The sequence below is a fragment of the Scleropages formosus genome, chromosome 10 (assembly GCF_900964775.1).
Source record: "Scleropages formosus chromosome 10, fSclFor1.1, whole genome shotgun sequence".
NCBI classification, from domain to species: Eukaryota; Metazoa; Chordata; class Actinopteri; order Osteoglossiformes; family Osteoglossidae; genus Scleropages; species Scleropages formosus.
Window position 1 is genome coordinate 16762114 of NC_041815.1, and position 13728 is coordinate 16775841.

At 45.3% G+C, this 13728-nt stretch overlaps 2 protein-coding genes across 7 annotated transcripts in view; both read right to left on the bottom strand.

Moving 5' to 3' along the window:
- LOC108928767 (rho guanine nucleotide exchange factor 12-like) overlaps positions 1-7605 on the bottom strand; it is a 28319-nt gene extending 20714 nt beyond the window's left edge. For 2 of the 4 annotated variants that reach the window (XM_018742877.2, XM_018742874.2), the window contains exon 1: positions 5995-7555. In XM_018742877.2, coding sequence (XP_018598393.2) covers positions 5995-6026 — 32 coding nt within the window. In that variant the 5' untranslated portion in view covers positions 6027-7555. Of the gene's footprint in view, positions 1-5994; positions 7556-7590 lie in introns of those variants that run through there. The other 2 variants (XM_018742876.2, XM_018742875.2) reach the window with 2 other exon arrangements.
- Positions 7606-9970: 2365 nt separating this feature from the next.
- On the bottom strand, positions 9971-13533 carry tlcd5a (TLC domain containing 5a). Of its 3 annotated transcripts, none has more exons than XM_029255730.1 (3): positions 13426-13533; positions 11554-11756; positions 9971-11178 (listed from the first exon to the last, which is right to left on the bottom strand). In XM_029255730.1, the coding sequence occupies exons 2-3, from the start codon at positions 11747-11749 to the stop codon at positions 10646-10648; spliced, it is 729 nt and encodes a 242-aa protein (XP_029111563.1). In that variant the 5' UTR covers positions 11750-11756; positions 13426-13533; the 3' UTR covers positions 9971-10645. The 3 variants fall into 3 exon arrangements, with proteins under 3 accessions (XP_029111563.1, XP_029111562.1, XP_018598285.2); XM_029255729.1 differs by having other exon boundaries at positions 13203-13533; XM_018742769.2 differs by lacking the exon at positions 13426-13533 and adding an exon at positions 11903-12307.
- Positions 13534-13728: the final 195 nt, after the last annotated feature.

The window sequence follows — 13728 nt, forward strand, 5'->3', positions numbered from 1 at the left end:
CAGAAGCCGTTTCTGCCAGACTCCAAACGGCCAAAGTGGCACAGCTCACACAAAGAGGCTCAGAGAGGCGGAGGGAAATAACCTGCAATCACCGTCTGTGGGTCCGTCCATAGAACCGGAGTCACCGACCACAAGCGCAAAACGCTTCACTCAAAGCGCTCACTGTAAGTATCCATATACAGTAGAGGAGCATGACACACGTAATACTTGTTGGGGCATCTGGACTCTGTCAGAAACATTACAAAGGACACAAAAACTGCCCGACTAACCACGAACGGAACATTTGTGCGGAAAGTTTTCAGTTTCCAACGGTAAGGAGTAACTTCAGATGGCTCTTTGGTCTCATATCAAACTACTGCGGAGAGATTCCCAATTTCAAGGGTACGCAGAACAAACCAAATGCAGCCATGCAATCAACACAAACTAAAATAATACGCTACCGCTGAGGAGGCCGACCATCTCTTACAAGAGCGCTTGCGTCTCTAGGTTTTCCTTGTGTTGCAGCACACATCTGTTTTTTTTTTTTTTTTTTAAATTTAACTTATTTAGCTGACATTCTTGCTGAAGGCAACATATGCAATGATTTTACCCATTTATACAGAAGGGTGGCGTTATTGTATTGATCAGGGAAAAAACTCGGCTCCAAAGTACTACCGAAGGAGCGAGATTTGAACCAGGAGCCCTCAGTTTGCAGCAGCATAACTATCTCCTGCCCCAGATTAAATTCAACTGTTTGGATAGAAGGCAAGAAGCGCGAATAATTTAAGAACTGTGCAACTCTCCTGTCAGGAGTTACTTTTTGCCTGTAAATTCCCGGTGATATAATTTTGTTCCAAAACAATAACTTTAATGAATTAGGGAACAAAGAAAACCAACAGCTCTCGTCTTTCAAAGAAATGAAACGCAACAAGAATAAGGGGAAAGAAGAAAGACAAAGGAAACTTGCAGCAGGGCGCCAGACTAGAGAAAGAGGTTTGGGATTTGGCCCAGTGCTTTATACCATGCCTGTAGCTTAACCCCTTCCTCTCTAAAACTCTGGCCGGCAACATCCTGCAATGGGCCTCTTGTGTGCTTACACCAAGCCCTCAGGCCCCGAGCGCCACGAGACTCGCGGGCCGTGAAATTTCAGCCGTCTGTTCTCAAACTTAGGGAGTGGCTTGGGGAGGGTGAGAAGTGGAGAAACATCTTTTGCCCTACACGGGTCATCATCAGTAGGTGACAGATGAGCAACATGCATTCCCAGGGCAGCATTGCTGGAGCAAACTATATGGCCCATTGATATGGAAAACATTTATTATTTTGAACTGGCTGAAACGCACACTCTCCGATCCTCTGTTTTCCATTTTCTACATCAGATTTCATTACCGCACCGTGTGGTGTGTAACACCACTTCCTTCATTGGAGCGAAGGCCGTACATTAGACATGAATTAGTTTTGTCTGTATTGGCTCCAAGGGCAGGTGTCGCTGATCTGGGCAGGCCTGTATTTTGTGCCATTTCCTCAAATTCCACTGTGACCGATATCTGTGTGCCCAGCAGTACCTTCCCTCTCCTACCTCTTTCCTCTAACCCAGACAAACTACGCGTTCAGTTTAGCTGAGGCCAGCACAGAGGGTTAAGCAGCCAGGTGGACAGAAGTTCCACCAAGATGACTGGATCCGCCCACCCACTGGGGCCACATGCAGATGTGGAAAGAAGGGACAGGCTGCATGCACCTCGCAAAGACTTAGTTCATGCACTTGGTACCCTTTCCTTCATACTCACACTTGCATCTTGCCATGCTTCACCGCACACCATAATTCCACGCCCCTGCAGTTGTACACCTAAAAAAACCCCGCAGGTTGGCTTTGGCAGACACATTGCACAAGATATGGAGCAGCTGTTGACAAGGCAAAGCCTGACAGCTAACACACAGCAGTGCTAGCTGTGGGGACTGTGTTTGAATCCATACAAAAGCTATAGCTACATCACAAAGGGTCATGTTAACACTTCATACCAGCATGACGAAAACATGAATCAGCATGGGCCATCAGCAAAGAAAACAGGTTGTTTCACTGCTGTTTACCAGAACAATAGATAACAAAATAAATATGCTTTCAAGACTGCTTTCAACAGCAGAACATAGCAAGACAAGTGGTCCCTAAACATTATATTCTGCCAAGTAAACAAAGTAAACACAAATAGGTGCAAAACACATAAAACTGATGACAACTATATCAAAATTACACATTCAACTTAAACTTTTTGGGTAACTTTGGTTCATTAATCAGTCAAAACAGTGTAAACCGTGCAACAAGATGATCACAACTAAACCAGATGGGGAATGAATTACTATTTTCACCAACCTGAAAAAAGACTTTCATTTAGCTGACACTTTTCTTCAAAGCCACTTGGAATGTGAAGCTACCTACAATTATTTACCTATTTATACAGCTGGATAATGTTAATGGAGAAATGTAGGGTTAAGTACCTTGCTCAAGGGTACTTCAGCTGGAAGCGAGATTTGAACGGGAAACCTTCATGTTCAAAGGCAGCAGCCGTAACCCCAACACTACCGGCTGGGCCAGACTTGGGAGGCCATATATTTAGAATTCACACTATACACCCAGGTTTAAAAGATTCTGTATGAAGTATATTGTATGTAGATGGTTTAATCCTAGCTTGCAAAATTTTCAACCAGCACATCATCATGTGTAATCAAACTGACAAATTACTAAGAACTGTGTTTTGGGGACATTTTATTAAATGACTCACAGTAATCCCTTTATTAATACTGGTATAGTTAATCACAACATCCCTCACTGTTCCAAAGATACCCTTTTAAAAAGTGTAATGTAAGCATGTAAGACAAATGCTTATTGTTTGGTGTTCCAAATGGGATAGCGCAGACCCATCAAGGTCAACTGATGTCATGAAGATTAGAAGAGCAGGACTATGGTGTAAAACACACACGCTAACTGCTGAGTGACATAAAGAACACCTTTTGTGACTGTCTGCTCTACAGGTAGTACAGGTTATGCTGCTAAGCTGCCCAACACATTAGTAATACAGACTAAATGAGGGTTTGAACTATTCTTCACACTTCCGAACTGGATTCAAGTCTGCAAATCAATGCGTCAGAATGTAGTTGATACCACACCTTTGTGAAAATCAAATGTGTTTTTTCGTCTGTTGATAATCTCAAATTTAAAACAGCAGTTGCTTTGAACTTACAGACAAGGCTAAAACTAAGAATAATTTGTTTACTTTCACACAAACTCATATTACACCACAGCTTATGGCATGAATAAAATGAGCTGCCTGACACTTCTTCAGGGTGCTACAGTAAGTCCCCTTCTAAACACATTTGGGTCTTATGTATTACGTGATTAATATTGGTGGAATGATTCTGCGTGAGTGGGTTGGACCACAGTCCTGCTCTCCGGTGGGTCTGGGGTTCGAGTCCCGCTTAGGGTGCCTTGCGGCGGACTGGCGTCCCGTCCTGGGTGTGTCCCCTCCCCCTCCGGCCTTATACCCTGTGTTGCTGGGTAGGCTCCGGTTCCCCGTGACCCCGTATGGGACAAGCGGTTCTGAAAATGTGTGTGTGTGATTCTGCATGTTCACTCAACTACTGAATCCCTCTCAACTTTCAAGAAGGGTTTCAAAAGACATCTTTCTCAGACTTACTTCTTTCCAGATCTTTAACCTACTTCATAAATTTGTGTAACATTTGTAACAATCACTTTAGTACTGCCTACTGATTCTATGTGCTGTTACTCATGTAATGTTGTTAATATCTTGGGGGAAGAAAAGAAAAAAAAAAAAAAGTAGCTTCTCCCATTTCTACATGCAACTGCCCCTACCAGTTTAAACAGCGACATCAGACAAACTGGCTGCGCTTTGAGAAACTCGTGTCTGCATCTATGTCATCTACGTCATGTCAGAAACTTACGTCTGCATACTTCTGTTTCTGTAATGAACTTTTGTTTTCACTCAGCTGCATATCACTTTGGCGAAAAGCGTCTACTGAATGAATACATTCAAATGTAGTTAAGGTTATTACCAAGTTGCTCACTGTATGTGTATGTCACATCAGGATCATCTTTACCACAGTAAAAAAAAATAAATAAATAAAAAGCGCATGACGTGTTAAAATCAGTGACAAACACATTCTGGTGACCTTGAACGCATGTCTCGAAGGAAAGGGTTTCCGAATGAACACAAGTCAAAGTTCAAAGACAGGATGCTTGTTGAAAAGCCACTTGAATGAAGGAAACTGCTGTTCAACATTCATTTTCTCACTCGCTGTTGACAACTGCTCAGGAGATTTCATCCAATCATCAGCAGAAAACTGAAAAAGAGGCAACTGAATAAAACGAAAAAGGGACCAAGCACCCTTCGCTAAAGCACTACACATCGATACTGCAAAAATTGTTCAGTCACAAAGTTCACTCACTTCTTTGCCAATGCCAGTTGATGCAACCAGCTTAACAACTTACAGTTTAATAAAACCCACTATGTCTCACAGTACCTTTCTTAGAGTCCTAATTTTCAAAAACATGGCTCTGCACTGTGAAACTCAGAATGAAATCTATGTTTCCTCCCCCGCCCAACTCCCTCACACACACACACACACACACACACACACACACACACACGCGGTGTTGTCCCCTGTCCCTGTGACACTCATATAACCAAACCAAACAACATTACTGGCCTGCTTGTTCTTCTCCCTTCCCCCACCCCAACTGGAACTCCGTTCAACACCTCCCGCCACCTTCTCCACCGAGACATCCTCTCCTGGGTGGGCCGATCATCACGCGCCAAGCAGGAAAAGCAACCAGGGGTATGAAGAAACCACTTTGACCGGTGAAATGAGGTACACAACCAGCGAGACATCGGAGGTGAAATTTGATACCTGCACCTGTTTAATGCTTTTCGTAAATGCAGACCGACTGCGTGAGTTGGACCCCAGGGTAACTCGCGCAAAGATCAGTTGTTATTCTATGTGAATATGAAACATTCCTTCATTTACACAGCTGAGTTTACACCAGATGTGCTAATATCAGGCATGGTGCACAAAGGCATGTGTGCAGCTGTGCTCATCAAAGCGTTCAGACTGAGAACTGTAAATGAATGAAACCAAGGTGACAACTAGTTGAATAGTACTGGAAAGGGTTCGACACTCACGAGCCCTTTTGCTCCACCGCAATCACAAGCTCCAGGTTCATTCAACCTTCTACGCCGGAAGACACCAAACAAGCATACGGAGCATTCGATAAACATGTACAGTAAGTCATCATTACGTAACGACGAGATGAGAAAAGCATTTGCCCAAAGCTTGCACAGCACCCTTTATCTGTGCACACGTCTTTATTTCTGCACCAACCCAGCTGATTTTTGGCAGTGCTTTACAGTGTAACTTAAAATAACTGGCAAATTTAAAAAAAAAAAAAAAAAAAAAAGATCCAGGCTTTTGAGAGAGCAAGTTAAACTGTTTTCTCAACTGCTTTCGGGCCTATGAATCACCAGAGTCCCAGTTCACACACAGCTCTTCACCCATCTGTGCACAGCGCGATGACAGAACCTCAATCCTGCTCCACGTCTTTGTGGAAGAAGAGGTGACATCTCACAGAAGGCGTGCACACACACACACACACACACACACACAAAGCATATCTGTCAAAGGTGCCCAGACCCATCCACTGTAAACGGGCTGCCAGTGGTGGTACAAAGACACACACTACGGATTTCCTCACTCCCAAACATCCCTTTTAATACTTATTTTATTTCTTAACACCTGATGGGCTATGAAATCTCTCTAGCTCACCACATGCTACCTAAGATAACGTGTGTTAAAATGCACTGAAACAGTGGTAATATTAGTGGTGGTACAGTGTTTAACTGTGAATTTTAATATGGAAAAGCAGACAGGGGGAAAAAAAAAAAATCCACACACACAGTCAGTTATAAATTGTGTGTATTATACAGCTATACACAAAATATCTGTGCTCACCTGTCAGTGGTGGTCGTCTGTGGGCCGCTCATTGGGATCCCCTCCCTAAATTCGCACCGTTTTATATCCAGTTAACATCTTATTGAAAAAGAAAAACACACACACACACCACCTATGAGCACCAGCCGAGCGCGACTCAGTCACGTGACGTAAAGAACTCCTGAGAAACGGAAAGACACGACGAAGCACATCCTTGGGAAAGACTCCTAGTAAGAGTACGTACTGTACCTTAGCCTAAGGTGGTGCTATCGTGTTGCCCCTGAATAAAAGCAGAAGCGTAAGAAACACGCTCGTGTGCGTACAGACATGGATGGAGACAATATACGTGGGAACGATCTGGAAAACGACGGACACGAGAGCAAAGCGAGCGACTAGTGTGACGTCACGTGTTCCGAAAAAAAAATCTTCGAAATTTTCTGACAGTAAAAGTGTCCACACAGGATCTGTACGCGGCTATTAGAGGTTACTAAAGTCGGGAAGTCCGATATCCACCAGTCCGAGCTCCATGACCATCATGTGGCTGTTTGGTTATTTATTTTTTTTTAAAAAAAAAAAAAAAAAAAAAAAAAAAACACGTTTCGGTCAGAAATTAACAACCTCCTCCTCCTCCGTCAACACCGCGACAGGGACGAATCATTCCGAAATGTTGGCAAAACTAAGGGAAAAAGGGTGTGTGTTGAAATTCGGCCCTTCCGCGGCAGCAAATGAAGCGCTTGAGGGAAACTTAAGTTTGCGAAGTGATGGATGAGACCCCGATCCAGGCAGGAGGGCAGTCTCTCTTTGTCCTTCACACTTCCACTCATCCCATAATATCCCCTCAGCGACGCGTGTGTGTAGTTCCCCAGAAAGAGAAGGAGTGACGAAACATTCAAAAAAAAAAAAAAAAAAAAAATCAAGAGAGCCGGAAAAAAAAGTTTCGGAACTTTTCCTGTGCTCTTTGCGGCTTGCTTGGTTCTAGTCTAGAGCCCCGGCATCACTGAGGAAGATCCAAAATAAAATTAAAACAGAAAGAGTAGAAGTCCAGGCGGTGCAAAATCTCTAGTGTCCGTCGGCGCGATGCTCCACGCTCCACACTCCACTCCACTCCACTCCACTCCAGCCTAGCAGACCAGACGGTGGAACCCGCAGCCGGACTCAGCGCTCCACTCCGCTCCGCTCTCTCTGCTCTCACACCCACTCGCCCTCATCGCGAGCTGCCGTGTCCAGGCCGCACTCTCCTTCTTCTTTGGAAATGTAACGTATAAACTCTTGCATGTACCGTGAGCCAATGACGTACATATGTTATTCGCCGGAACTTTTAATGTATTCTCTACTAAACCGTGGTTTTCCCGAATTATTTTAATGACTCTGGAAAATTGAAGTGTCCTATTACTCCGCCCTGGCCCAACTCCCCCTCTTTACAGAATGTATACCTCCGCCGGAACAAGTCTATTTAGAAGAAAACAGATTTGTGTGAATGGAAGGTTAGAGGAGTGCTATTTATTTTTAGAATATCACAAAGTCACAGAGTAATGTGATTTTGAACGCGATTGCCTCCATAATTAGAATAATAACTTTATGTGCGGCGAATAAAGTCTGGTTTAATGTATTACTTACTATAACTGTGTATTGTTTCTGTTTGTGTCGAAGCCAGGCACATATGAACCGTTACGGTGCAATTTTGCACGTTCACATTTCCAAAAGCAGAGCTGTCTTTCGAGTAAAACTGGTTCTGCTGCTGGTTCGGTTCAGCCACTAGAACCGATCGGCTCCAAGCAGATGTTCGACTGTCATGCCACGCAAACAGGACTGAGGACAGAGTTGAGAGCCGAGTGTGTTTACATTTTACATTAACGATTTCCAGTGAGTGAGTAGTGCGCTGCGGGTCGCGCTACACGCGTGGAACACACGCCACTCGGCGAGGGGCAGTAAACCCATTTTCGGCATCCTAACTATTTCTATCAAATCGCAGTTCGACCGGCTTCTTGCCGAATCGCACGAGGTTTCCATTCTGATCAGACTCAGAGATACCTGAACCATTGCTGTTTTTGTAGTTCCTCTAATTAGTCGTTCAAGTTACTGAGAACAACGTGCACACGTATGGAATACATACCTTTTCGTTTTGTAATAACCAAAGAGAATTTGCCCCTCGTGTAAGTTTTATCTCATAAATAGCAGTAAGTGGGCTTAACTGGTATTTGTAATGGTTTTGGTGACATCAGGTGGCCGTTCTGAACGGAACCGTCCGCAGTTGCTTACTGCCATACAATTTACCTACACGTCTGTTGGTAGTAGTGCATTTTAACGTAAACACAAGTTGAACAACAACTTACAACCATCCCTTCCAAAAATATACATCTTTAATCATGTGTCTTCAAATACCACATATGCACTGACTGACCTAAACACAAAGTTCTTTGAGCAGTGGGATGGGTAGAAGATAAATATACAAATCAGAAAAAGAAAAAAAATGTTAGCACAGATTTTCAGTTTTTTTTTTTATTTTTAATACTGTGAGAAAAGAAACGTTTTAAAACCTTTCACGTAGACTCGAGCCGTGACCTTTTCTGTACGTTGATTACGTCATTGGAACGTCATGACGTACAGAGGCCACGTTCATCGTCACGCTTCATGTAGCTAAAGACCATGACAGCGATAGTGTCCCTTACGCAAACGTGCCTGGTCGGTCCTGTCTAGCTACATTATATACTCATGAGTAATGCTGTTTTTTTTGGGACATATATTTTAAAAATATAGTAAGAAAACACAGTCAAAGTGGAAAAATACAAAGGAGGTTAAGCACACCACATTATGACACGTATATCAAATATTGTTACAGGAACAATTAATATTTACATGATATATTAGCGTACAAAGTGAGTTCAGGTAAAAACTGAGATAAACGTCCACTACAGCTTTCTGTAACACATTAATAACATATTCATTTAGTTTTGGCTTTAGTCATGTTTTCCGGTGAACTTATACAAAAGTCTCAGTGTGTAATATTTGGAATATGGAAGTGAATGATTAATTAATAAAATATTAATTAATCACAAGTAAATAAATGGTAGCAGAAATAAAGATAAGGTAAATTAAATCCTTTAAGGTTCAAGTTACATTTCCAACTCAAAGGCAGTTAGAGATCAAATGTTTTAAATATTATGCTGTCGTACATTTTGTTTATTGCTTGAGTGTGATGTACCCAAAGTCAGGCTTCCCTTGCATAACGGGCATAATTCATCACTGAAAATCTGCGGTTCAGGTGAATTCTCCTGAAACAAACTCTTAATTATCATAATTTAAATGGCAAAAATAAGTAGTGCATTACTCAGCAACAAAAAGTTAATCTATTTTCCCACCAACACGCAAAATTAATGCCTTATTTTTAAAACACGTAGAAAATCCAATTCTAAACCAAGTTCAGAATGCAAGAATTCCCATCCACAGTAGGGAAATCACACACTCGTTCACTGACACACACTGTGGGAAACGATCAGTCACCAATTCACACGTCTTTGGACCGGGAGAAATCCCATGTGAACATGGAGAGAACAAACTCCACATAGACTGAATTGGAGTCGAACCTTTGGCCAAACAGTGTAGGCAATGCAAAACAGCAGCACTACCTCCTGCGCCACCTTCAGTACCTGTGAACTGTTTGAGTAAATTTTGAAACTACTTTTTTCCCCACAAGAGATTCAGTGACCTGGAGGAAACCCATATGTACATGGGGAGAGCATGATAACTCTGCACAGGCCGAGTCAAATTCAAACCCCCATCCCATTTGCTGTGAAGCACCAGTGTTACCCACTGCTATACTGCGCTGCCCTACTGTTATTATTATTATTATTATTATCACTATTAACTATTAGAAGAGGGGGTGCGGTGGCGCAGTGGGTTGGACCACAGTTCTGCTCTCCAGTGGGTCTGGGGTTCGAGTCCCGCTTGGGGTGCTTTGCGACGGACTGGCGTCCCATCCTGGGTGTGTCCCCTCCGGTTCCCCGCGGCCCCGTATGGGACAAGCGGTTCTGAAAATGTGTGTATGAACTATTACTATTATTACATAGCAAGGCAATCCTCCCAATGAAATTACTGCAATAACTCAGTGCTCCTAACACCTCTCTGCTGCACTATCCTAAAGTATCATTTGCAAAAGTAAATTACAACCTACAAAGTCATTAGTAATGATATTGCCTTTCAGGTAAATTCTGTGCGTTCTATCATTTCAAGTCTTAAACTCATAGGTAAGGCTTTCCTTTGCCCTTTTTTAGCACTTTCTTTAAAACCCTTTTTGCTTTAAGACTCAAATATTACAATAGATGATAGTTTTACACAACGACTAAAAAGTCACCCATTTTCTGAGAAACGCTTGTGAGCGGTCAAAGCGCTATGAAATGACGGAGCTGTGTAAGAGAAGTCTGAATTCTCATGATATGAGTGCATTATGCCAGGGAAGCCTGTACACATAATCAAAGTAACAAATGTATGCCTCGTAGGAATATTTAGCAGTTTTCTCCAGTATGCTATAAACATGACATATGCCACAGAACCATAAGATGTATGCAAGGTAATGGGAGAGGACACGGTGATTTGTGGTCCTACAATATTAGGAAAAACAAAACAGAGGTGACTAACAGAAGAACCACCCAGTCCTGATCTCTGATGGCTGTTCTTACTCCTTCTTCCTATCGTGCCCATTGACTTCTACCCCCTTGCAGCGCAGCTGCCAAAGGCGGTACTTGGTTCCGCACTTACGGTAGGCAAAGCGGATGATGTCAACCAAGAAAACCCAGGAGAGCAAGTACATAGCCACGCCCCCACACTTCATCACCAGCAGCGGCCTGGGTGAGATCAGCTCACAGTACAACATGCTGCCACCCACACCGATGCGCATAGTGACAAAGAGCATCACGAACAGCAGATCCACCACGTCACCTGCCAGGCTATTGTAGCGACCTGTCCTCCGCAGAAACCACCGAGTCTGCAACAGGGGGTTGGTGACCTCACTGCCAAATATGACGGCACAGGCCTCAATACCCGACTCTCCCACCCATAGCACCAGGAGGATTCCCATGATGCTCAGGGAGTGGTGGGCTAGCATGACAGGGCCCTCTGTGCGGAAGTAGACGCACCAACCCATGTCGAAGGTGAAGTAGCCCAGGCTGAGGGCAAGGGCCAGGGTCTGCATAGGTGTGTTCTTGGTGCCTGCCATGAACAGACAGAAGAAATTTTTTTTTCATTTCCACATCTTGAGAAACGATGATCTACTTTACAAAGAGTTTGGACATAATGGGACTTAACACTGCAACATCTAATAGGTTTTTATTGCTTAAAAAAAGACAGGCCTGTCTTTACACAAGTTCAGGTTTCTAGAGCGGTATGACCAGTGACAGCAGAGAGGGCAAAATTACGTCCAAGTCGTTTCTGACCATTTAAATCCTTTTACGACGTAATTACAGGATCTTGAACTGTACACTTGCAGGCTATAGTTATCAAAACGAAAGGCTGCATTATAACTTGACAGCATGACATGCATGATTAAACAAGACTGCCAATAAATGGGCACGATGGTTATCATACCTGGATGCGTAAAAGGCCAGGGCCCATCGACGTAGCCTATGTACGCTGTCACACATACAATCAAGACACCGTGGAAGAGAGTGACCAGCCGGCAGTTCCACTCATAGCCACGGTGTCCGTTCAGGTAACAGAGCAGGACGTAGAGAGTAATCCAACCCGTCAAGCAGATGCACACTTGGAGGACCAACGAGGTCATGTCTCCGCTGAGTCAACAAAAATAAAAACAAGAACTGCATCATCCATCACAAAACCAGTGTGAGAAATTGTTCTTTCAGGCTCATCGCTGCTGATTTACTAAATTAGCTGCCTCACATTTTGCCCTTCCTGCATCTCACATGAGATTACTTACTTTACGTTCCCAATAGAACGAATCAAGAGCCCCAGTGACACGTGAGAGGTCAGTAGAGTCTTTACACCGTAGCGCTTCTGCAGGAGCTGCTCTGTGTGCCTCTGCACTTGTCCCATCAGAACCAGGACCAGCTCCCTGGCCCACACCTCCCTGCTGCTGGAATTGGGAAATAGGTCTACTCTTATTCTCGAGCAGGCCGTCCCATGTCTGGAGATCGTGTGACATCCTGCACCCACACCCTGTGAGATGTCAAAACTGGTCCAAAGGTCCTGGGACTCAAAGTCTTCTTGCACAGCTCTCACTCCACGGCATGTTATTTTGAGGCAACTGTTGCACAGGCTACTCAAGCACAACACAAAATGTCTTGTTCTCTACGGAAACATGCTCATCCAAGTCAGCTGACATTTTAGCCACCTGCGACAGTGATTCCTTTAAAGCACATGCCTTCAAATCACTGAAGCACTTATTCTCTTTGGACTCGAACCGCTAACCTGCATGGGTTCAGTAGTTAAACTGCTGCCAAACCCACTTCCGGTTTGGATTTCTGTATTTCTGGGAAAATAACTCACCGAAGGCCAAATAAATACAAACATCTAGTCAGATGGAGTTTGCGAAGTTGTGGAGAAAGGGCGATCTGAGCAGCTGCAGGGGCCTTGCGTAACGCGAGCGGAAAAACGATGTAGGTGGGGGGCCATGCTGTCGGAGGGGCACCGGCCGTCGCGCTGGGGTCACTGGGACACGCGGGCGTCTGCGGTCACAGCCTGGTCAAACAACATCCTTTCTTGGGGCCCAGCTAAGGGAAAACTGCGCTCAGAGGCCCAGATCCACCCAGTCCTTTGTGTTGATTGCGCACAGGAGAGATGATGTTGCTAGGCAACGGAATATGTTCAACAAACGCTTCTCCTCTTTTGCCATATTATTATCGGACGGCACAAACCTGACTTTTACAGCTAAAGGAAGGCAACTTGTGCTCAACCCGATCCAAAGTCGGTTCATTAATTGTTTAATAACGTGTCATCTGCGACTTAAGACTTATTTTCTGTATTCCGTCACACTGCGCAGTGAATGATGCAGACGTGCAGCTGTGGGGAAAACGCACCGAACACGGATCGACACGGGTCCGGATAAAAACACGCAGCTCGTAAACACTGCAGATCGAGGCCGCCGGCGGCGCAGCGGGGGGGTGGGGGGGTGGCGTAACGTCGCCGTCACACCGGCACCGTCCCTTCATCGCGCGGCAGTCGCGAGCCCAGATCTCCGAAGCGCGAGTCCGCGGGCGACCGTCGCTCCCTGTCGGTACCTGGAGTGCAGATGCGCGCTCGCTCCCATCACGTCTCGCCCGCATGTTCCGCTCCCGAGCCCGCGGCCGGCGCGCGATAGCCCGCCTCCAGCCACCCCGCCGCTGCCGGAGCGAAACGACTGGTCGCCGCCGGTCCCGCACCTCTGGGCACGCGTCGGTCCTGCGCGCGCGCGTTTGTGTGTGCGTGTGCGTATGTGTGCGAGTGTGAGACTGCAGGTGTCACCGGGACAGCGGGGGGCGGCGTCTCCACGGGGGCAGCGGCGAGGACCCGCTTGTCAACGGCTGCGCGCCCCGCTCGGGCAGAGACTATCGACCGACCACACGCTGCCGGGCGCCCTCTGCTGGAGGGACCGCGCATTACAACCTGGCGCAGGTGACGAAGCGCCTGTGGTCCGTCCCTCCCTCTCTCCCTCCCTCCCTCCGTCCGTCCGTCAGTCAGTCAGTCAGTCAGTCCTTCCCGGTCGGTGGAGACTAAGTTCGCAACACTGCGGCCGGTCTAGTGTGGAGGCCTCTCGCTTTTCAGTCC

Coding starts and splice junctions, on each gene's coding strand:
- tlcd5a (XM_018742769.2), bottom strand. CDS start 12,018: ATGGGACAAGTGCAGAGGCACACAGAGCAGCTCCTGCAGAAGCGCTAC. Junction 11,757..11,902: donor CGTTCTATTGGGAACGTAAA/GTAAGTAATCTC, acceptor TTGTTGACTCAG/CGGAGACATGACCTCGTTGG. Junction 11,179..11,553: donor CTGGCCTTTTACGCATCCAG/GTATGATAACCA, acceptor TGTTCATGGCAG/GCACCAAGAACACACCTATG.